Source organism: Merops nubicus, unplaced genomic scaffold (genome assembly GCF_000691845.1).
Source record: "Merops nubicus isolate BGI_N331 unplaced genomic scaffold, ASM69184v1 scaffold2741, whole genome shotgun sequence".
Taxonomy (NCBI): domain Eukaryota; kingdom Metazoa; phylum Chordata; class Aves; order Coraciiformes; family Meropidae; genus Merops; species Merops nubicus.
The window spans coordinates 63,420-86,691 of record NW_008586045.1 but is presented as its reverse complement, the minus strand read 5'-3'; the positions used below and the strand labels follow the sequence as shown (position 1 = coordinate 86,691).

The 23,272-nt window shown below is 43.0% G+C and overlaps 2 protein-coding genes across 2 annotated transcripts in view; one reads left to right on the top strand and one right to left on the bottom strand.

The window, feature by feature from the left end:
• BFSP1 (beaded filament structural protein 1, filensin) overlaps positions 1-429 on the top strand; it is an 18,796-nt gene extending 18,367 nt beyond the window's left edge. The window contains 1 exon segment of the mRNA XM_008948509.1: positions 1-429. This exon segment is cut by the window's left edge and continues 18 nt beyond it. Within this exon segment, the coding sequence (XP_008946757.1) occupies positions 1-429 (429 nt within the window).
• Positions 430-6,136: 5,707 nt separating this feature from the next.
• Positions 6,137-23,272, bottom strand: part of PCSK2 (proprotein convertase subtilisin/kexin type 2) — a gene marked incomplete at its 5' end in the record, with an annotated part of 80,377 nt that continues 63,241 nt past the window's right edge. The window contains 4 exons of the mRNA XM_008948510.1: positions 6,137-6,895; positions 11,532-11,759; positions 14,079-14,179; positions 15,414-15,629. Of these exons, the coding sequence (XP_008946758.1) occupies positions 6,409-6,895; positions 11,532-11,759; positions 14,079-14,179; positions 15,414-15,629 (1,032 nt within the window). The remainder of the gene's footprint in view (positions 6,896-11,531; positions 11,760-14,078; positions 14,180-15,413; positions 15,630-23,272) is intronic.

The window sequence follows — 23,272 nt, the reverse complement described above, 5'->3', positions numbered from 1 at the left end:
GCTGAACCATTAGAAAAAGAGAAAGGGGCTATTTGTGAAAGGAGGGAAGAGTTTGAACTCCAAGATAAACAGAAGGAGGAAGAGAAAGAATATGTGCTTGAATGGGGGAAAAAAGCAAGAGGAAAAATTGAGCAAATCACAAAGTATCCGGACATCTCTGAGCCTGAGACAGTCCCTTCCCCTGGTCTGATAAGCCCAACTGAGCCAGGAGTCCTTCGAGAGACAGAATATGACCGAGAAGACAAGCAGGGCCTTTTGTTCAGGGAAGCAGGCCTGCCTGGCTCCATGAGCTATGAGAAGGTGGAGGTGGTGGAGTCCATTGAGAAGTTTTCAGATGACAGAATTCAGACATATGAAGAGACAGCAATGATCGTGGAGACGATGATAGAGAAGACAAGCAAGAAGAAACCAGGTGACAAGGGCTCCTAAGTGACACAGACACCCCTCCACCACCACCCTCCTGATAGTCAACCTGTCTGGCCTAGTTATTAAATGACTGTTGTTTTTTTTTTTCATGATGGAATGATACAGTAGTGAGATTTTTGCTGTTTGGTATGGAACAGATTAATACCTTGACGGCAGTTCTGTCTGATGTAGGCTCACCTTTGGTGCAATGACCACTGGAGTGCTCCAGGGCAACAAGTGATAGGCACATCCTATGCCACTGATTTTCATGATTAGGACGAGTTGAAAGTGATTACTATTACAGAGCTGCCTGCCTTTCCACAGTATCTGGGACGAATTTGCATGTGCCTCTAGCTGCCGTACGATTCCCCATCTGGGACACCTGCAAATGTTAACTTGTGACATCTGGTTCTTTCAATAAAAGTTTTGCCTTCTACCGAAGATCCCACTGTGAATTTGTGTTGCCTTTACTGTCAACTAACAGGTCCTACTAGTAAATGTCCATGGAGTGGGTGTGCAGGAATTTTTCCAGGGGAAGAACTGGAAACCCATTGACTAACCTATTTCAGATCTCTCTCTCATTTAGAGTCCTTAAGTAGAGATGAGCTTGGCAGACTTTTCTTTTCGGATCTAACGACAAACCCTCTGAATTTGAAATAAGCTCTTGTAGCATTTCTTCTCACAATAAAACTTGAATTTCCACCAAAGTGGGGGATGACTTTCCTAAATATACTACAGGCGTTTTTTTGCTCTTCACCAGCACAACTAAGGTACTTAGGACTGTCAACAAGCTTTTGAGCAGACTGCGCCCAACTCAACAGACTCTACTTCGGTAGTTTTCTTGTTAAGTATTGCCTTGGACTGTAGCATTTTATGGAGTTTAATACTGCCATGAGCTCCTGTTGCAGCCCAGTCACCTGCAGCCCCATGGAGCACCACGGGGTTGCTGGAACAAGCGGTGCCTTCCCATGTCCCCATGCCTGGGGAAACAAAAAGCAACATTTCTGCAACAGCCTCTTGCAGCTTCCAGAAACCTTTGACTTGGGAAGAGAGAAAAAAAAAAAAAAAAAAGAGAAAAAGAAAACCTTCCCTTATACATGTGCAAATATGGAGCACTATTTAAAGTGCTGATGCATTGTTCAGGCCTCAGCTTGATGTCAAGCATAGAAATAGCCCCACTAAAGTGAGCTACGTATTGATGTGCTTTACTAGGTTGGGCTCTATGTGTTTCTTCTCCGACCCCATCCCAGCTATCAAAGTTTTCACTTCAGCTTTTGACATTGTTATGCCTTTTCCTTCTGGGTGATTGCTCCCATCAGCAGCAAAGGAGGAGGCTCAATGCCTCTTGACCTGACAAGCCTGAGCTCCAGGACTACCTTCAAACATCACCCAAGGCTTGCCTTCAACAGCGTGTTGTTTGTTTTGGTGTGGTTTTGTTTGTTTGTTTGTTTTATTAGTGAGTTCCAGTGCAGGCGCACCACCTTATCTACTGTGACTATTATGTCCAGTAAAGTGGCACCTTCGTCATTGAAATAGGGACAATTGATCCACGTAGTTACAGCTTTATTCAGGATTTTTTTGTTGATGCTGTTTTACTGAAATGCTTGTGGGAGTTTGTGCCAGACATGACTTAGGAGGGGTTGTGCTGCTTTCCAGCTTCATTTATTAACAGTGTAAATAACCGCAGAGCAGGAATTTATCAATGCATACATGGGCTGCACTCTCGTGAGCTGGGAGCCACTGCTCAGAATAACTGCTGGTGAAAGCAGGTTTTTGACTACTGCAAGGGAAAAAAAAAATCCAAAAACCCAACTGCAGCAATAGAAAGCCTGCCTAATCTGTCACAAAACAGGGTAACAGATTCAGGCAGTGCCTAGACAGAACTGAGTATTCCCCAACCACCCGATTTTACAGCAATACAGAGATCTTATAGTTCTGAATTCAAAAAAGCCTTAGGCAATGGCAAGGTGGGAACACTTCAGGAGAGCCTGGGTCGGGTGTCTAATGTGTAGCCCCTGCCACCTTCATCTGTTTTGTGCTGTGGTGGCACCACTCTTCGCTGCTGCCATAGAAATGGTGTCCTGACGCTTGTAAATCTTGCTCAGCAGCTGTGCAGTATAAAAATAGCTCCTAGAGTGGGTTTGGTGGCACGTTACTGAAGGGATCACATCCTGCACTGCATAGGCAGCAACCTGAAGTGCAGGACTTGAACAAAGCCCATGATGAGCCATGGACACCATCATCAGCAGAAGCTAAGGACCATGGAGAACTAAGGCCTAAATTGTGCTACAAGCTCTGACCTGCCTTCCCCAAACATGGCAGTTGCTCACTAAGGCTGCAGATGATGGGCATCTTGCTGTAAATTTGTATGAAAATTATATAGAAAACTACTAGCATTTTATTGTCCACAATGATGATGCTGAAAGGTGTAGTAAATCTCACAAGATTAACCTCTGCTTTAAATGGAGATTCTAAATGAAGCATTTAAACACTAATGCTAAAAGGGTAACAGTGAAATACCTGTGAGCACCTTTTCAGCAGATGAAAAGGGTTGAGACCTATGTCAACCCTTTGAGGCACATTCTTGTCTCTGTGGCAGGCAGAACTAGATCAGGAGGTTCTCTGACATCTTTTACTGCTGCAATTATAGGAAGAAATTATAAAACGAAATGCACCCTGTGCCATGGGAACAAGCAAACTAAAAAATACCCAAAAGTATGAGTGGGAAGTAGGGAGGAAGAAGGAAAGGTTTGTTGTTTTTTTTGCGGATCAAGGTGCTTCAAGCAGCAAAGCAAAACAATCATCTCCTGCAGCATTTCCTTGGGGCCAGACCTGCTTATGAAACCCAGTGCCAAAACGTCACCACCTCTGCTCCTGCGTGGGCCCTTCCCCTTCCCCAGCCCCTTTGAGCCATGGAACTTGTATCTGAGGCTCTGCCCAGCCTGTAGCTCCTAAGCCCCAGCCTATCACAGAGCCAACAGAAAGCCTGTTACTCTTCATCTGTTGCCATCAGCTCTTTGGGGGTACTGTCTTCATTCCCTCCATCTTCAGCATACACACAAATGACCCGTGTCAGCAGCAGTGGAGCAGGAGGTCACCCCGCTTAGGGCTCCAACAGGCAATGAGGAGAGGACCTGCCAGTTTACAACAGCTCTTTATTTCACTCGTGTTATAAAACATCATCACAGGGCTTCAGTTAAACAGCAATCATCATCTGTTTCAAATCATGAGCTTCATTTTCCCCTGTATTATAAATACTAACAAACTTTATTCTCCATCAGCAATACCATAAAAACTTAGTCTAACGGGACGTATTTTTCAGCGATCCCCCGATCCAAAAATCCTGAAGAATTTGAAGTAGATCTCTATATTGTATATACACTTAGTTTCATATATACTTGTATCAAAACTCACCGTTTCTGTATATCTCTTATTACCGTGATCTTTTGCTTAATAAATTATGTCAGCATTATGAAAATATGAACCACCATCTAGTTATTTTGCTGCTTTATAAGATATTTAATGATCAGAGAACTGCAAAATTACATGAACGCAATGGAAAGTCATGTACACGTTCATTTAAGATTTCCACATGGACTTTTCTTATTCCAGAACTTTTTCCATTTTAGAAGTTCTTCAAGAGCTTCCAGTTACCTCCTTCTTTGAACACATTCACACAAAAAGTTATGTGTGCATATGTATTATACATTACATACCATATGTAATTCTACACATATTTATAAGCAAATATAATCTCAATATACATATTGTATGTAATATATGTATACACAGAGAGAGAGAGAGAGATACCACAGGTGTATGCATAAATCAATATATATGGTAAATCCTTCCCTCTGATATGTATACGCTGCTCTTTCTGAGAGCTGGATACCTCCTGCAAGAGCCCACTGCTGTCACCACGATCCAGACCCTTCCAAAGGCATAAGCAAACCCATCCCCAGCCCATTTAATACTTCAGTCAGTTTTGGCTCGTGGCTCATGAACTCCATGCTGTGAAATGGACCCATCTTGTCCTCAGGTTAAGTCACCACATTGAACACGGCTGGCACTATAATGTGAACAAATAACCAAGAGCTCTTCAAAAACATGGGGCCTTATTCTTCTCCTGCTGCTGCCTGCTCTGTCCCAGTGTGACTCCATCGTCCAAAGGGATGGCTGCACGCATGAGGAACCTGTGAGGCTGCTCATCTTGGCTTTAGAGTGTAATTCACACAGGCTCAGAGCAGGTTGAACTATTTATTTTGCATTTGGATTTGTAAAGGAAAGAACAGGCCTTCTATGGAAAGATGGATAGTCACTAGAAGTAACAGCATAGATTATACATTCTGAAGTGAAACGTGTCCACCGTAAAACCTTTGGGTTATTTTGAATTTCTTAGACAAATACTTACTGAATGTGTTTCTACTGCTATGCACCTGCTCAACCAGGACAACTCTTATTAAAACATTTTAGATTAATACTCTGTGTATTAAAAATACATAATAAAAATCTGAAACTAGTCAGTGCTAAAAAGTAGGTCTTGGATCCTGCAAAAAACCAAAGCACCTGCTTAAAATGAGCATTTAGGTATGTCCACAGATGACCTCTACAGTAAGCGCTTAGATATTTGCAGAAACAAGACCTTTTATTATTCAAAGCTTAAATTTGGGCTCTCACACCTGAGAACATGTAGTGGTTGCTACCATGAGTAATTCCCATAGAGAAAGATGTTGCTTCTTGTGGCGATAGCTGGAGCAGACTCTGAAGGGTGAGAGGCTGACTTTACTCTTGTATGAAAAGTGGAGGTGGGACTGACTCTTTAAACAGCAAAGAGCAATGATTACCAACAGATCTTCCCAAACACACTACATTTTATTTCCCAAGAAAGCCAACTTTGCATTACACATTAATAACTTAGGCATATTATTCTCCTTATATATATCTGTACAACATAAAAATAACAATTTTCTATTTTTAGAAATGAAACTTGAATTTAAAAAAAAATTGCTTTGGGACTGAAACTGTGTACTTTGAATTTCTGCCACAGCGATTTACTGACAGGGGTGTGTGGCTGGAAATGTTGACACAGCCTCATCTTCATCTCAGTGTAGAGACGAGCGGATGCACTTCTGCACACAGCTTGCCAGAAATCCTACAGCCCATTCCCTATGTGCTTGTTCTGCTGTAAGATTGTTTAAATTTTGACAATTTAAATCAAACAAAACAAACCAACCCCCTTAAACTTGTGCTTCTAGAATGCCCTGACCCTGTTTGCAAAGCACTTCCCCATGTCACCCAGCTTTGGCATCGCTTTGCCTTCCTTATTGCATGCCAGTTGACCCACTCTGCGGCTGTGTGTTAGTGTGCGTGTTCTACAAGTGTATTTATTAAAGAAAACTCTCAAAAGAATTGGATTTCTGCAAATTGGATTGGTTGATTTTCTTCACCTCTGGATTATTTCCTTTTGTAGGGTCTAGTGCTACTTTGGTTGAACCCAGTGGGGAAAGTCCCACTGAAGTCAATGATGCAGAAGGAGCTGTTAGACATTCAAAGACCTTTCCATCCATCCTCTTTGTGACTCCCTCTCTCACAATAATTTTTAAAAATGTGCCCATTATCACCAACTGCCAATGTTAAAATTCGCTCTTTTTTTTTTTTTTTTTAATACAAACAACATTCACCACAAAAAATATGAAGGGAAAAGCCATCAACTTCTTTGCAGGTTATTACCTATTCGTATAACACAAAAGAAAAATCATTTACAGTCACAAACTGTACATAGATTCAGTGGGGGGCAGTATATTTGTGGTTTAGAGTAAAAAAAGGATTGCTTCAGTGGTAATTAAAATAATTATTGACGAGATAGAAGACTTCAAAATCAAGAAAGTGTGATAATTTGGCTACAGAGACGATCATTGTAATATGTCTAACACAGAGGTTTGGGTAGTAGAAAGGTGAGTAGAGGGATCTGGGGAAGGAAAGACACCGTCATGCAGAACAGCTCTAGTTCTTGCTCAGTATACTCTTCAGGCTTCTCTCCACTGCTTCATCTAGTTCTTCTTCCAGCTCTTCCTTCTTGGACATGGCCAGTTTGGACTGATAATCTTTTACTATTTGGTCTATATATGGTGCACTCTGAGTCCCGTGCAGCATCAGTGTCCACTCCTTCAGCACGCCCCGCTGTGGCATACTGCCGACAAACCCAATCTCTAGGGCCCAGGTGCCTCGGGGGTCTTCTCCCCAAGTATGCGTGGTCATGAAGGGCCATTTGTCAAAACCCACCTTGGAGTCGTCATCCCTGGGGCGCCGGCTCAGTAGAATGGACTTTGTCCCCATGGGTGAGGTCATGTTGATGTTGAGGTCTCCTCGCCTAGTGGAATTCACAGTTATAACTGCTTGGACGTGTTCAAGGTATCGGACAAAGTTTTCCTTCCCCTCACAGGCATCAGTCGTCAGCGTGAGGACCAGCTTGCCACTCGGCGGTATCTTTCTGCAGGTCAAAAGAGAATCAAGCAAATTAAAAAAGGATAATAAACAGCAAGACATGGCTTCTGCTAAAAGTGCCAGGTTTTGGTGCCTCACAGAAAAAAACTACTATTTTCCTTATGAATACATGGAAAATAAAATAGTTGCAAACTTATCCTGAAAGAGAACCTTCTCTGTTTATAAAATGCTATCACCACCTTGACTTGAAAATAGCTTATGAAAGGTACACCTACAGAAACAGAGAAGGAATGCAATTAGGAAATATATACTGCTGTTTAAGAAATATCTTTAATATCTGCCATTACTTATCTCTGCTATATTGGGTAATTACATAGTAATGTGGACGTTCAGCAGAAGAACCGTGAGCAGTCAGTCATGTCAGACAGTCACCTTAAAAGACAGTGGCAAATGTTTGTCTGGAGCCATCTGCAGAGAACGTTGGTGCAGTCACTTTGAAGCCTACATCCTCCTCCTGATTTGGAAACCAGTACAAACATGGAATCCCACTTTCAGCCCATCTGGAAAATATTTTTCCAAGAAAACTGCTCTCCTTGATCTGCCAAGGTACAGGAGCACGCACAGACACTGAGGAAAGAAGTCGTACTCCTTTGCTGAGTTGTCAAGGTGCTGCACCACAAAGTCACAAGTTTCTTGGTTATTATAGCTGAGTCCATATGAAGAAAAATGCACAATTAGCTGAAGGACATTTGTCCCTCAAGGGTGAAATATAAAGAAAGTATTACCAAGAAGCTAGACCTACAAATGGAACACAGGCTCAGTCCTACTACATGTACTTTGCATGGACCCTGTCATCAGTCTGTTGTCAGCACACAGGGCTCCTTAGCTGGAGAGAGTTGGACACCTGAGCACGCAGTGCCTGAAAGTCAGTGTGCAAGAGGAGAAAAATGCTTCACGTCTGGGCTAATGGTCTTACCAACCTCTGTCAACAGCACCAGCTACTCACAGAAGGAAGCAACATGATATTGGTCAGTGCTCTTTGGCTCCTCACATGCTGGGCACCCACACTGTGGTTGCTCCTCATGTGATTGAGGAAACTTGGGGGCAGCAGTGTTTCCACAGCATATCTCCAAGGCCTCCAAGAAGAGGCAAGAGTGTGCCAGGGGAGAGCAAGATGCACTGATGCCTTCCAGGCTCTCAGGGAGGAGGCCAATAACCACTGTGCATCAGGTAGTCCTGCTCGGGATCTCAGCGCAGGTTCAAAGGTGCTGGTGCCTGGCCTGGGAGCAGCACCCAGCCAGCAGCTGAGGCTGCTGGGTGCCAGATAAACCCCTTGGGGCCAGGATGTGATGGGCAATTACCAGTTGCCTCTGAAACTGGCTGGAAAAAAACATAGGAAGTGTCAACAAAATTCTCTTCGTCTGTACCACCAGCGTGCTGCGAGCAGTGTGACTCTTCCTTTCTGTCTAAAAGAAATACTTGAAAGACAAGAACTACTGCAACTGTTAAAAAAAGGGAGTAAGTCACAAAAGGCTCCAGCCAGCTTGTCATTACCTCTTCCAGTGGCTTCTCCATGAGATAGGTTTTGCAGTAAAATAACAGAGAGTCCCTTTTCAAGGGCATTGCCCACACTGCAGTAATGAATGCCACCTTTTCAAAGCAAATGAGTACCAGCCTTTTCTCTTTGCTAATGAAACAGTGTGCTCTTCAGAGGCTGGAGAAAGTGTTTCATTCAAGCCTAGCTTCCAGGAATTCTCCTCTTCTTGAGATGAGCTCCATGTATTACTGCTTAGTACCTCACTAATTGGCTCAGACCAGCCTCTGCCTCCTTTCAGAGAGCATTGCCTTCTTGGGAATATTTGCAGAGTAAAAAAAAACATTCAGGTCCAGCTCCTCAATGCATTTAAACACCTACCTTAAACTGAAAAATCTATGTTGTTCTGAATCTTATGGATGCTCTGGAGCAGAAGCTGATACAATATAGATATTGTATAGTTAAAATATTCAAACATGTAATTAAAATACCCTCAAGGTCTACTATGTGTGCCAAGGCACAAGGAAAAGGCCCTGTATGGCAGCCAGGGGTGAAGGATCATAATCTCACAGTTGCCACACACTTGCAGTTTCTGGGCATGGGAAATGTCATCCTCAAAGCAATCTGAATTCACATTGTCTCACAGCAGTCTCAGACAGCAGACAAAGCTCTGTCAAACAGTGCTTCAGCTCCCAGAGGTGTGATAAATGCTTTATATCTCCTCCAGTGAATGGCAGAGGACACCATGGTGTGAGTCTCTTCTATCAACACCACAACCCAAAGAAATAAGAGCAGTGTTACCACTCCATCTGCTTTGCAGAGAGCCTGACAGCTGCACACAGCTTCTCTCTCCACCTTCTAAGTGCTGCAGTGCAGAAGTTACCTCAGCTCTCTGAAACACACAAGAAGAGGCTTGCTTTGTTTCCCTCTTTCCTATTAATTAGAACCCATTACTCTCTGCTTTGCTAGACTGATTACTATAGCCCAGGTGAACTTCCCCAAAGAAATAAAAAGAACCAGGCGTGGTGGAAAAAGGCTGTCGTGGAAGGAGCAGAAGAGGAGATGGGTTTTGACACGTTCACAGTGTACCACTGCCCAATTGAGAGAGAGAGATGTATGAAAATAAAACAGATATTTGCTTTGCTTGAAGTGTAGTGCCCAGTTAGAGACATGCAGGGGGAGCTAACTGCTCTCCAGAAGCACACTCCCATGCTCCTGTTCCTCAGCTCATGGACTATCATGTCCCAAATCATCTTTGTATCTCCCTGAACTAGCCAGATTCAGGCTTGTCCATTCTTTTAGCTGACTCAACACAAATCCCTTTTCAGGGAAAGTTCCTGTGGCTAACAAGGGTTTCTACATGCAGCAGAGAAATGCTGCACTTCAAATACCGACTGCTTTCAGCACACTGCATATTCTATAGAGGCTGTCAGCTCTTTCCCAACCTGTTTCTCCTCATTGAGAATGCTCCTGTGGTACAGAGTTCTGTATCAACTACTCATCTACCTCATCTGTATTGAATATGTATTTTATATATACAAGTATCTATACATGTATAGAATATATAGAGAAAATGTTGCTCCAGGAAGGCCAAACTAGGAAACAAAGTCAATTATCCATGGCAGAAGTGCAGGGTCATTTTCATTCCCAGGAAGTCTCTGGGGATGCTGAGAGTTTTATTTACAGTGTAATTTTAAAGTTTTATTTACAGTGTAATTAAAAAATGTAGGGGTTGCAAATCCCGATGCTTATTATCTCCTGCCAGTGACATTTTCATTGGGAGTCATAAATATTACAGCAGTCCTATTAACATATAGATGTGCTGGGTAATTGCAGGGGGGCACCCATACAGACCACACTGAGATTACATTGCAGTGGAGTTAGGAGGCTTAGATGGTGGCTGACTTGGGTGAGCTTCCCAAATCCATGTGCTGTAAGCACAAAACCTGTTCCAGGTGCTGCTCTCAAAAGACACCACTACAAGATATATAGATGATGCTCTGCATAGCACTTGCCCAACTCTGGCTCAGCCTCTTGTCAGAACACCTCTACCACATTGCCTAATCCACGGAACCAAGCCTATAGACCAAAATTTTCTCTCTTCCTCCAGGATGATCCTCAGTTCAATAAATGGGGCTGCACTAAAAGAAATGAGATTATTTACCTGCATTTAAATCATTCATAAACTAGACACAGCTCAAAGTTGGCTTCAGCACTGTCTCAATTGTTTCCTTCCTGTGAGCATGTGAAGACCAGATACATTAAAGCTTAGATCTTGGCTGTAGAACCTTGGATCCTACAAATAGAAATACATCTGGAAGGCCAGGAAGAAACTTACTCTTTGCCTGGCTGAGCTATGTGCCAGGGTGGCATACTGGATTGTTTCCCTTTTCCAATCGAATAATGATGCCTTCAGAAATGGCACTGGAAAGTCAAATTTCTTATTGTGTGGACATAAATTGGCCATTATTAGGTTAGTATTTCAAATAATTAAATTGAACTATAGCTGTTGCAGTCAATTAGTATTAATTGATTCACTTGTTGACTCATTCACTTTAGCGCATGAAGGTAAATCAGAACATAATTTGACTACCTAGCCTGCAATTAGAGATTTGAACATAAACCAAACACAATTAAATGTTGCAGTGTTCAAACTGAATCACTGGTACCTGGAGATGGTTGTTTCAGACTTCTGGAGATAAAACCATCTACTGGAATATGTCACAAAGGAGATACGACCTGGCTGAGAGGTATTTTGTGTGGGAGCAGCTTATGTAATTTACAGTGCCAGCTTCCCAGACTTTCATTTGTGCACAGGCTTTTTATTCATAGAACCTTTGGCACAAACATACCTGTAAGCACCCAGCTAAAATGGATGCTGCTGTTAACACTACTGGCACTACCAAGGGTGACACAGATGAGCTGTAGAATGCAATCCTCCAGCAAACTAGGAGTTGAAAAATCATGTAACTCATTTTATCACCTTACTGAAATATCTGGGATGCTACAGGTAATGTAAAGCCTTTCTTAGAAAAAAATATTTATTATTTTTCTATTAATATCTATGTCATTGTCAACATATGTGCATGCTTGTGGTCTTCGAAATGCCTGGAAGAAGCCAAACACATACACTAGACCGTTCACTTACTCAGGTTCCTGTATGGACCCTCCAACACAATGGAATCTCTCAGGAACAGTCTTCCAGTCTTTAGCCATCTTAACCATTGCTCCTGCATCCAGGACACCATAGCCAAACAAGTGGTTGAATTCCAGCCCAACGCCATTCCTACGCCATTGATGAACCTCATCGTGGAGCTGGTTCCTCTTGGAGGTGAGCACCGTGAGGTGCTGCATGTCTCTCCATGTCAGATCCAAGCTGTGGAAAAGCAACACAGAAAACAAACAGTACAGTATTTCCAAGCAGATATTAAAGAAAGATAGTGTCTTTGAGTAAGCCTTTTGGTAAAATTTGCTTCTATGAATCACACAGAAATTGTAGTATCAATAACAAAACTTCTCTTAATTTCAGTGGGAACAAGAATAAGTTTTAATTGCATGGTACTTCCCCAAAATGTATGCCCCAAAATTGCAAAATCATTTCTGATTGTTTCTCTGTTCTTAAAAACAAATGCTTTCAACTATACATTATAGATCCACCACACAACTTTTAAGCTAATAAAATGAGTAGGATATTATATCAAATCCTGAAAAGAACACAAAAAGAAAAAGATGATGACAGAATTTCACCTAGCCTTCCTCTTAAACCTTGCTCACCTTTCCTTGCCTTCTCCTCCTTCTTTTCCCATGGACTTTCCAAGGTTCAAGCAGAAAGACCTTGATATGATGAAGCTGATGAGCTATAACTCTCATGGTTTTGGTAATTTTGGTAGTCTGAGAATACGGATATATGGGCTGTGGGTGGCTGTAGGTTTGTATGCTAAGGTATGATAGAGGTTTGTCACCTGTGATATACTAGCACAGATGGATGTGGTAAAGTAACATTTGTCTGGATTAGATGATCACTTTTCATCATCAGCTCTTGTCTTCCTAGATTTGCAGCAGTTACGATGAGAGGAAGGGCACTTGGAAGTTATTATTCTGGAAGCTTTAGAACTGACATTCTAATTCTACATAACTAAAGCTATTCCAGTGGTTTCATGATGAACTCTTTCAACATTACAATAAGTCTGATTCAAAGCATCAACCTAAAAGGAACTGCTTTTCAGCTTTCTGTGCCCCAAGTAATAAGCATGTGTGCATGCTGAATGTACACCAGAAAGGCCAATTACTGACATTCTTCCAAGGTGACACAAGGTAGCTGAAAATCAGCTATCACTACCATCATTCTTATTGAAATCTTTTAAGAGCTGCTACGTGTCTTAAACCCATACTTTCCATTTCACTGATTTGTCTGGTTTTAGAGATGTTCCAGACATATATAGTGTATGAGCTGAGAGATACATTGCAGACAGCAGTCGTCTGTGTGGGAAATGGTTGGCCTCTCCTGGGAAGGCTGGTGTAACTCACCCAGGGTGGTTCTGCACACTAAAATGGAGGTTTAATAGAGCCAGCCTGAAAGGAGGCTGGTGTAACTCACCCAGGGTGGTTTAATAGAGCCAGTCTGAAAGCAGAGAGGAGACACTGACAGTTCTTTCTGTCTTCCCCCCCTCTCCCTTCCCTTCTTCTGAGCAAAGGCTAGAAACCTGGTAGCAAACCAGGAGTATTAGTCTAATTTCTACTTGTGGCAGTTTGGCAAGAGTAATCCCAGCCTTCATGGATAGCCCAAAGGAAAAGCAATGGTAATTATTACTGAGCAAATGCTCTCTCACTTCATAAAGTATTCTAACACAAAGTAAAGAGATGGCATATGTTACTGTAAGGAAAATTATTCCTAATCATTAGAGAAGACAACAATGAAGCAAGATATATGAGGTCTCCAATGTCATGAATAGCATGGAGATGGTAAATAGATGATGGATTTTTTTTTTTTTTGGCACAACAGTGCAATTATGTAGCACAGAAGCAAATTGCCAGCAATGGGTTAAGAAAAAAAAACAACAAAGGAAACATTTGCCACCACCATTGCTAAAACCTATTATTACTGTGGAATTGCTTGCCACTGAATGATACAGGTGCCAAATACACACAAGCTGGAAAAGTGTCAGACAGCTCCAAGGAAGGTAAATCTGCCTGTGGCTATTAAACAGGCTAGGCTGACTGCTCTCTCCAAACCACTGATGGCCAAAGCTGTTGTTGAAAGGTTGCCCTTAATCCCCATTTGTTGTACTCTCCCCTAAGCATCTGTCATTGTACACAGTATCTGGCTCAAGACAAACTCCTGTTTGATACCACAGGTTTGTTCTTATGCTTTTGTAGTCTGGGCATTTCACACTGGATATGTGGGGAAATTAAACCATTTTCCAAACAGTGCTGGAGAAGACAAACCCCTGGAAGCAGTGGCTGGAGAGAACATGGAGAGAACGAATCAGCCAAAATTTATCTGCTATTGGCTTGGGCAAGGCTGCTGCTCCACCTGTAGGTTACCATGCAGGTCACTGCTCTATCAGGCAACTCGTGTGCTGCTCATTCTAGCCCCGTGCCACAGACAAGCCCCTTGCCAACTTAGATGATGAACACCACCAAAACAAGGGCAGCCCCCCCTCTAGAGCTCAGAAGGACTCTCTCAAAGGCATACTTAGCCTCCAGGGCCAGGGCAAACACGCCGGCTGCTTCGGGGGCAGCTGCAGAGGTCCCCGAGTGACGTAGGGTGCAGTTGCCATACAGATCTGTTGTAGCCTGCAATGATATTAGACAGAATTAATGAAACCAGAAAGTTCATTTTCCTCGCAGCCACAGACCCGGAAAAACACCACAAGTGGAATTTGTGGCCTTGCTCTTTAGAGTAATTGTGTGTCTGTTCCTAGGGTCTCTTCTCTCCTTTAGAGTAGTCTACCGGTTTAAAAACACAATGAGACATATTTACAGAAGATGTGACTGCAAAAATAAATCATGATGTAGTAAAACAATGTTCACTACCACTTAGAACTCATAAAGTCATATAGATGGCATTTATTTCCCATAAACACAGCTTAACCGATGGCCTTAAACTCCCTTGTGGTTATCAGAAGGATTTGAAACTAGAATGAACAGTATTGAGATTTCTAACATTCATGCAACTCCTGAACCCACAGCAGAACCAGGCTGCTGTCTTCTACCCAGATTAATCACTAGAAGAGGCCAGTAGGAAACCTTGGAAATACATTTTTATGGCTATAATTACAAATGTACCACAGATCATCAGCATGGAGCTGATATGAAGACAGAAACCAGTATTTTTCCATCTGCTACTGCACGTGGGCCTTTAGGATTATACAATGTGTAATTTGGGATTTGAGACAGAGCCATGGAAAATGTATAACAGCTTTTGGCAAAAACTGACCTTGAGTTACTACACTTCAATTTTTCCCTCAGTGATTAAACTATGTTCTAACTAGTTTGAAGATGCTGAAGAGAAACCAAATGACACTTGAATTGAAACTGCTTATTTTCAGGTGTGGGTATGGCCCCATAGGGGATTTGAGTACAATGCTCCTCACGGCTCAATAGGAGACTGAGGGTGATCTGAACCCTGACATTTCCTTTCAGGTGACTGCAGCTTGTAGTAGAGCAGAGTCTGGTTCATGACTGCTCTGCCAGTACAAGTCTTATCTCAGATGTTGACACTTTCCATTTAGATATTTACAGAGACCTTTTGTCATACTGTCCTCTGTGAACAATGCAATTGAACTTCTAAATCTGGCTTCTGATAAAGGAAAACACCAACTCCATGAAGCAGTAAGAGACAGAATATCATTGCTGTTCTCAATACTAATCCCACATCTCCTCAGCTGACAGTTTTGGCACCATCGCTTACTGCAATGAGAAAATATCCATCTCAACAAAGAGCCATCTGCTGCTCTGAAGCAGAGTTGTAGTAGGTCGTGGGAGTGCACAAAGACAGCAGGAACAGCACAATAATATCTGGACTTACCACACCAGCCTCTGGATTTCTCTTCCTCCCATTACTAAAGGTGGAGGCTAAGGTTGAAGAGCAGCTTTCATCGTACAGAGCTGTCCGTCCATCATTGATAGCAGAATTGATGGAGATTGTCCACATGCTTGATGCATAACCATCACAGTTACAGTCATCGTAGCTGCCCCCATCTCCAGAGGCCCAGACATAGATGCTTCCTTTGCCACCCCTGCCCTGTGAAAGGGGAAAATCACCCCTCTTGGGTTAAATTGCAAATAGGAAATAGCAGCTACTGTAACCCACACATCTAATTGTAAAGCTAGGCACGGAGAATGGAGAAAACTGGTCCAAACAAAAGAGACTTCAACCTTATGCTGAAGTAACACACACTTCTACAGGTTATGCAGTGCAGTTAACTGGCAGCCACAGCCAGTTCTGCAACCTCATGGACACAGAGCACTTCCATTTATCTCCCGTTTTGCTTGATGCCCTGGAGGTTCCTGTGCCAGGTGCTAAGACACTTTATAGATTCATTACCTTTTATGTCAGGGTCTAAGTGCTATGAGGAAAGCGTTCTTTTAAAGGGGATATAGGTCATCTCACACACTGGATTTTTAAGATCAAATAAAGTTCAGCATGGCCAAAAACCTCTGTACAATTGGTGTCTTTTCCTTTCAACAGATTTTTCTCCAAAGGTATTACTGACTCAGAGCAGTTTTTCTGATAAACCAGCTTCTACTACTAAGCAGAAAATAAAGTTACAAGACCATATAAATCATCTACAGAAAGATGAGCTACCAATTACACTGAGAAGACAAGAGGTGGATGGAGAGACTGAAGCTGAAGGGTCAGCTACAAAGGCTTCATACTAGTTAAAGGAAAGAAATCCACATCCTCTCCCCAACTTCGAGACAGGCAAAGAGCAGGAAGGGATCAACTCAGCTTCTTCTTCTCATCCCATACTAAGAAAGAAGTAGGGGCTGCCTGGAAGAGGGTTAGACCTGAGGACCCTGACACCTGGGAAAAGATCAGTACTACAGAACCCAAAGCTCAGATCTCCCACCAATTCCAGCACAGCCACCATTTCTCTCCGTGTTTAGTCCAATTAAATCCAACATTTACTTCCAACAGTGCCAGAAGGGTGCAAGGCTTCCATTTAACATCCTGTTTATATGCATTGGGCAGAAGATAAGAAAAAAAATCTCTTCTGGCATCTTCATTGTCCTGCATGAAATGGAAGTTAGAGAATATACAAACACAGCAACCTGCAATGATATTTTAATAGGGAATGGTTTTTGCTAGGAATTTAAATCAAATCTGAGCACCCAGCAGTAGCTTCCATTTTTCACCATACCCCACGGAACAGAGCAACCTCATTATTTCAGGCACATTAGTGAGCTGCATTATAATCCACTGAATCGCACAGCAGGTTTGCTGCCACTGGGGTACATAACATCTCAGGACATAGATTTTCATAATAAAGATGATGACGATGAAAAAGCTTATTGAAATCACTCTAAGAACTCCCACAAAGATCTGAGATCAATCATTTGCGTTTGAAGGGAGGAGGACACTGTCACAAAAATATATACTCTAAGAAAAAAATAATACCATCAAATAATTTTTAAAAAGGACAAAAAAGATGTAGCATAACAAGAGCAGTTATGCCTTTTTTCCTTTGACTTTTTCCATGTCCCACATCGTGCTCCGACTGCTGTTAGCCTACTGAGCCCAAACCTGGGCTTTGGACTCACTTCACAGGCTACACCCCAAGCTTGCCCAATATGCCCACATACACCATCACACCAGCTTGCCTCCTTTGGATGGCTTTGGTGGCAGCTGGGGCACATCTCTGCCTGTCCCAAAAAGGGCAGGTCACTGCCAGTGTCAGGAACAGGATATTTGACATGTATGGACCTGCTCTTTGGCAAACTTTTCCTTCCAGACACTTTAGAGGGAGAGGAAACACTTCATTTTCATGTGATAAATTCACAGAAGTAGCTTGTGCCTGGAATATAGCCTCTGCAGCATTGAGCGTAGGAAACAGACTTAGCCCTGCTTGGCAAAGTGCTCCATGCTGCCCAAACTGGGCGTTGCTGCCAAGTGTTTCACCTTGCAAGTGGACTTTGTGGCAGAATGGCAGAAAATGGGTGTAACAGATTGCTGGTGGGGAGCAGGGGAATTCACAGAGGAACTGAAATTCAGGCCTGAGTTGGTGGGTGGAACTGGCCTGGCTGGGTGCTGCTGGGGATGGGTTTTCTGCATCCAATCACCATAACGTGAGAACAGCCTCAGGATATCACTTCTGGGAGAGTCACATCCACAAGTGTGGCTTAGTGCTAAACCCCATAATTCACCTCCTAATACTCTAATTCCAGTTGCCTTCTTAGCCAGGACTGGAAAGAGGAGCAAACACTACTGGAATAAGCTGCCAGCAGCCCAAGGGCATTATTTAGCACGATGCTTAGGACTTGGTGCTTACATTTCCCACAGCCAGACCTGCAGTAGTTGGATACTTTGCACAGGCAAACTTGGAGGCTGTGCTCAGGTATTGTTCCATTTATCAGGCAGAAATATATGGCTCCAGGGGAAGCAAATTTTCAGTTCTCTGAATGATAGTAGTCTAAACTAGAAATATCCCAGTGGGTCAATCAAGAGTCATTTAAACCAAACTGAAAGTTCCTATTCACATCTCAACCTTCTATGAATATTTCAGTGGTGTCACTCAACTGAGGCTGCTGTAAATTTAGGCCAAGAACAGGACTGGAGAAGTTGGCAGCAATACACACTACAAACACCAGAGAGAGCCTGGAGGAAGGTTCAGGAAGCAAAGTGAAGACCAGCAAGATAAGATGATACATTTTAAAGAGAGACTCTCCTCCAGAATTGCTCATTTAAAAAAAAGTGGTACACAGTGCGGCACTCACACTTCTGAGCCATCTGAAGCTGTATCTCACTCAGAGCTGAAAATGGGTCTTGGTGCATTTAGTACTACCTCCAAGCAGGGCCCATCTCACCATTCAGGCTACACCAGAACCAAATCTTGCACAAGGCTTTATGCTCAGAAAATGACAGGCAGCTCCTGAGAAGCTCTCTCTGCGGAAACAGCACGTTGGCTATTTCCAGTGTCCTTTGTGGGGTGCTGTACTATTGGCAAAAAATATCCCCGAGAAACTCTCTTACTCCTTCTCTATCTTCTACAGAGCATAATCCCAGAAAAACTTCTTTATTGAACTACCTTGCAAAAGTGAGTTGGCAGGGGACTGCAGCTTCATTCATTTTATGTAACTCCAGGCACATCCTGAATTTTTTTGCTTGTTATTGTGTTCATTCATCATATTTGATGGGCTAGTGCCTAAGCCAGCGTTTCTCAAAGTTTTGATTGATGGATCACACTACCCAGATAAAATGGGTGGTATTTGACAAATAAATCTCCTCCAGCTTCCCCGACCTCTCCCATCAAGTCTGGCAAGTGCCTGTGTGAAGAACAGCTTGGCCTCTAACAGGGCATGGCCTCTGCCTTAGCTCCTTCAGCTCATCCACTCCAGCCTGACCATCGGGGTTGCGGAAGATGGATGGAAGGAACACAGCAGTTTTCAGAGCACGTTCCTGATGCCCCTTGGCTTTGGTCCAATCCTTCACTCATAGAGCAGGACTAACAGTTTCCAACCAGTACAAGCTAAAAAGAAGAGATGAGACTCCTGTCCTGAAAAGCCAAGTAGCAGGGAAAAACAACACTGGGACACTGGCAGGCAGATGGGCTCAGGATAAGAAGACAAAAAAGCAGCACCTCACTTTGAGGAGGTATTTTTAAGAAGAAGAAAAAAAAAAAGCCTGATTTTGAGTAGGCATTTTTTTTTTAGGTGCAGTGGAAAGGTATTTCAGGATAAGAACAGTCAGATGGTTTGCTGATGTTTATGGACTGTCCAATCTCTAAGGAAGAAAACGCAGACAGAGCACATTTGAAAATATATGAAAAATTACAGAACTGGAAATTGCTTTCTGTAAAAAGTACCTATTATTCTATAAACACCTTTCTTTTTGTGTGACATACGATAGTTATTTTGTAATTCTTCCCTTTAAGAAAACAGAAACGTTTCAGCACCTTCTAGATAATTTAATAATAATTTATGTCTGCTATGATAAGAGATAGGCTGGTTTTCCAGGAAAAGTAAAATAATTCTACAGCTTTTTCAAGTCTTCGCCATGGGTCCTACTGACCTATGAATAGGACTCAGTCTCCATCCCCTATTAATTTTGACAGTACTTTCCTCTGAAAAGAGCATTTCTTTCTCTTCAGGACTGAATTATTTGAAAATCGTTATGTGTTTTGTAATTAAAAACTGCCCCCTTCGACAATGATTGTTAATTATTTCAGAAAGTGTAGTTTGCAGCCCAGGGAGGCTGCACGAAATTGCTGTTGTGCCCCGAGGCTGGGGCACAGCAAGGCAAGGATGAAGGATGGACTTCAGAAGAGCTGTGGGACCATTAGCCTGCTGTTGTGCCTTGGCAGGGAGCACTGGGCTGGGCCCCCAAGATATCCAGGAGCCTACGCAGAGACTTTTTTAGCAAGGCCTGTTGCAACAGGACAAGGGGTAATGGTTTTCAACCAAAAGAGGGCAGATTTAGACTGGATCTAAGGGAGAAATTTTTTACAATGAGGGTGGTGAAACACTGAACAGGTTGCCAGAGAGGTGGTAGATGCCCCAACCTTGGAAACATTTAAGGTCAGGTTGGACAGGGCTCTGAGCAACCTAATCTAGTTGAAGATGTCTCTAGTCACTGCAGGGGGTTGTCTAGATGACCTTTAGAGGTCCCTTCCAACCCAAACCATTCTGCAATTCCACGCCCTTGCTCTGCCTTGGTCTCCCCACCACTCCTGAGCAGGATCAGTCCAGCTATGTGGTGCAAGCCAGCTGAGGCAGTGAGTCCTGGGCACTGCTGAACTGCTGCTCATCCTCTGCACTGCCAGGGCTCTCTGGAGCCTGCCTGCACGTTCCTGCAGCCCTCCCTCAGTGCCAGCTGGACAGCCCATCGAGCCCTCGCACGCCTGGCTCCTCCAGCTACCTCTGCCTCTGCCAGGCTCGTTTGCCCAGAGCAATCTGGTAGCCTGTGGCTTCCTGGATCCCTTTGCTCCGTTCCTATACTGATTTCCTGAGGAGTGCTAAAATCTAAAGCAAAATCTAGGCAGAAACTATGTCTGATGGCCAGCCAAGTCACCACGATTTCCACACACAAACAGCAAAGTTTTAAGTGGGAAGCATATTTAGATTTCCAAAGTTTGCCACTGCACATATCCATGGGGACAGCTGCCCTCTCTGAGCAAAATGCCTTAGCACTTCTCCCATGTCCAGCCCCTTCTGAAAGCCAGGACCTGCTGTACTGTGTCCCTGGAAAAGCCCAGGATGTCTGGCTTGCCCTGCACACCCACCAGTCATGGAGCTCAGCACAGAAGAAGCAGCAGCTGGGTTGTCCTACTCCAAGTCACCACTGCTGAAGGTAGCATTGCTTCACTGTTGGCCTGTCTAACCCTCAGGCAATGGAGAAGGAAGAAAGGCTGTTTGGGCAGGAGCAAGAACTCAGCTAAACACTTGACTGCTATGCAGAGGACAATCACCACTTGGAACCACATTTCAGTTCTGCTTCTCCTGTTTTTGTCCCTTTCATATTTTGTTGCCTTCAATAACCATCTATCTGGTTCCTCCTAGCAGATTCCTGAAACTATCTGGGTCAAGTAATAATCATCCAAGTACAAGAGACCACTGTGCATGATATTCCCAAAGAACTAAGCCCTGTAATTGTTAAACCTAACAAAAGGCTTTATGTAACTTATTCTAGACTTGGTCACAAAGGGTACTGAACTCCCATCCACCAACCTCCAATTAATTGTGTAACTGATAATACCTCCTTTTGGCTAAAAATAATGTTTCAGCTGTTTTCTATGTCCAAATTACTGTTGAAACTGGATGGACTTCTGTAAGCCAAGAGAAATGAATGGAAAATTACACTTTTGGTGAAGAGAGACAGCATTAGGTTTCAATTAGGGTTCAGTCCAGCAGGGAAATGGGCAGGGAACTTTGAAAATGCTGAGACAAAACCTTTTAATTATCCATTCTTTTTTTTTTGTTGGATCCTGGGCTGCATACCATAAGTGATAACACTTTATTCTAGTCCAGCAATCCTACAGATATAATTCTGGTATTGGTAACATTTGCAAAAATCAGTCCCATATTTCTGAGCTAGATTATCACTGAGAAAAAAAATCTAACCACCCAATTTACTTTTCACCAGTGATGATGCTGGTTTCTCTGCCCAGAGATCCCAACTGGGGTGATGAACCTTGGCTTCACAGCGTCAGCTGTGGCTCTTCTAACACTGTGCAAAGGTTCCTGGCTTGCAGCACCAGCCTTGCTGGGATGCAAAAGCACATGGCTGCTGAGCTGCAGCACAGAGATTAGGCAGAAACACTCCTGGGGTCAGAGTGAGACAGCAAAATCTCCATTTTGAGGCTACATTACTGTCTTGCCTCCTCAGAAAACAGTAATTTACATGTCAATAAAGGAAATATTTACATTCGGAGCTTACAAATATTGTCACGTTGGCCCAACCTATTGATACAGCAGCTTTCTGCTCTTCATGAGACAGTCATTTGAGGCTCTGCGAAGAGCAGTATTTAACCCTGTCACAGGCCCATGCAAAGCACAAACCTATGACAGCCAAGGTTCTGAGTTGACATCCACGAGGAGGCCAATACCAGCAGAGAAATCAGCAGCACTTGGGTTTTGGCCCCATCCTGTCCTCAGAGGCACACACCCATTCCCCCCATCTGTGGCAGGAAAGCAGAGGGTCACAGTGTGATCTCCAGTCCTGGGTCAAGTATTCAGTGAAAGGTCATGTTTCCCATCACCAGGTCAGAAAAGCTGACCAGGCTGTTTTACCAAAGCCTGAAAATATCTCACCAGGTGACTTCAGAATTCCAAGCACCTATAACACACTCCTGTGGGCTTTTAGCTTTGATTTCAGCCTACCTAAATAGGACAAGGCATAGAATTATAATGCATACTTGACACACAATAGCAATAGGATAGTCAAGGGCTCCCAGGTTATGAGGAAGCTTCCAAGGCTTCCTCAAAAATGGAGTTATCAGATGATTGCCAGATTGTAATCTGACTTCCCTATCCTCACTTGACTGTTCAGCAAATAAAACATTAGAGGTATCTACCTACATATCCTTTATTAACGTGCTATCTTCAGCACATTTCAGAGAACAGTAACACAATGTCTGTGGCCTTGGAGAGAGGCAAATGAGAAATATTTCCTTTCATTTTTAACACTGTCCTTTCTTCTTTCATTGGTGAGCCCAATTACAGAGCTGTGATGAAACAATAAATTCTTAATACCTCTCCCCTGGCAGTTTGTACTCGTGGAGCATTTTCTTAGGTAGGAGCATATTATGGAAGCAATAACATTTTCACCAGCACAAGTACAAATGGATCATGTCTTATATATTCTGGCTGAGCCGGCGAAGTCTCAAGAAATTAATTCAGCCCATGAGCAAATCCTCACAACTTACTAATATAAAAGGCTCCATCATAAAAATGCAATAGATAGCGACCAGCTTAGCTTGATTACTTCTTTTTACTGCCTTAAATTCCAATAGCTGAAGCTGGAAAGGACTGGACTCATAAAACAGCAAAATAAGAAACATTTACTGGATATTGCATTAAAGAGAGGATGTACCATAAAAAAATAGTTTGAATTAGTTATTGAGCTAGTTACCTTTTCCTCTTTAAGATGACTGCTGATACAATTCTGGATACAAGGTACCAGACAATAAAGAGTCTATATTTAAGAGAATTGCCACAGGGCTCCCGTCT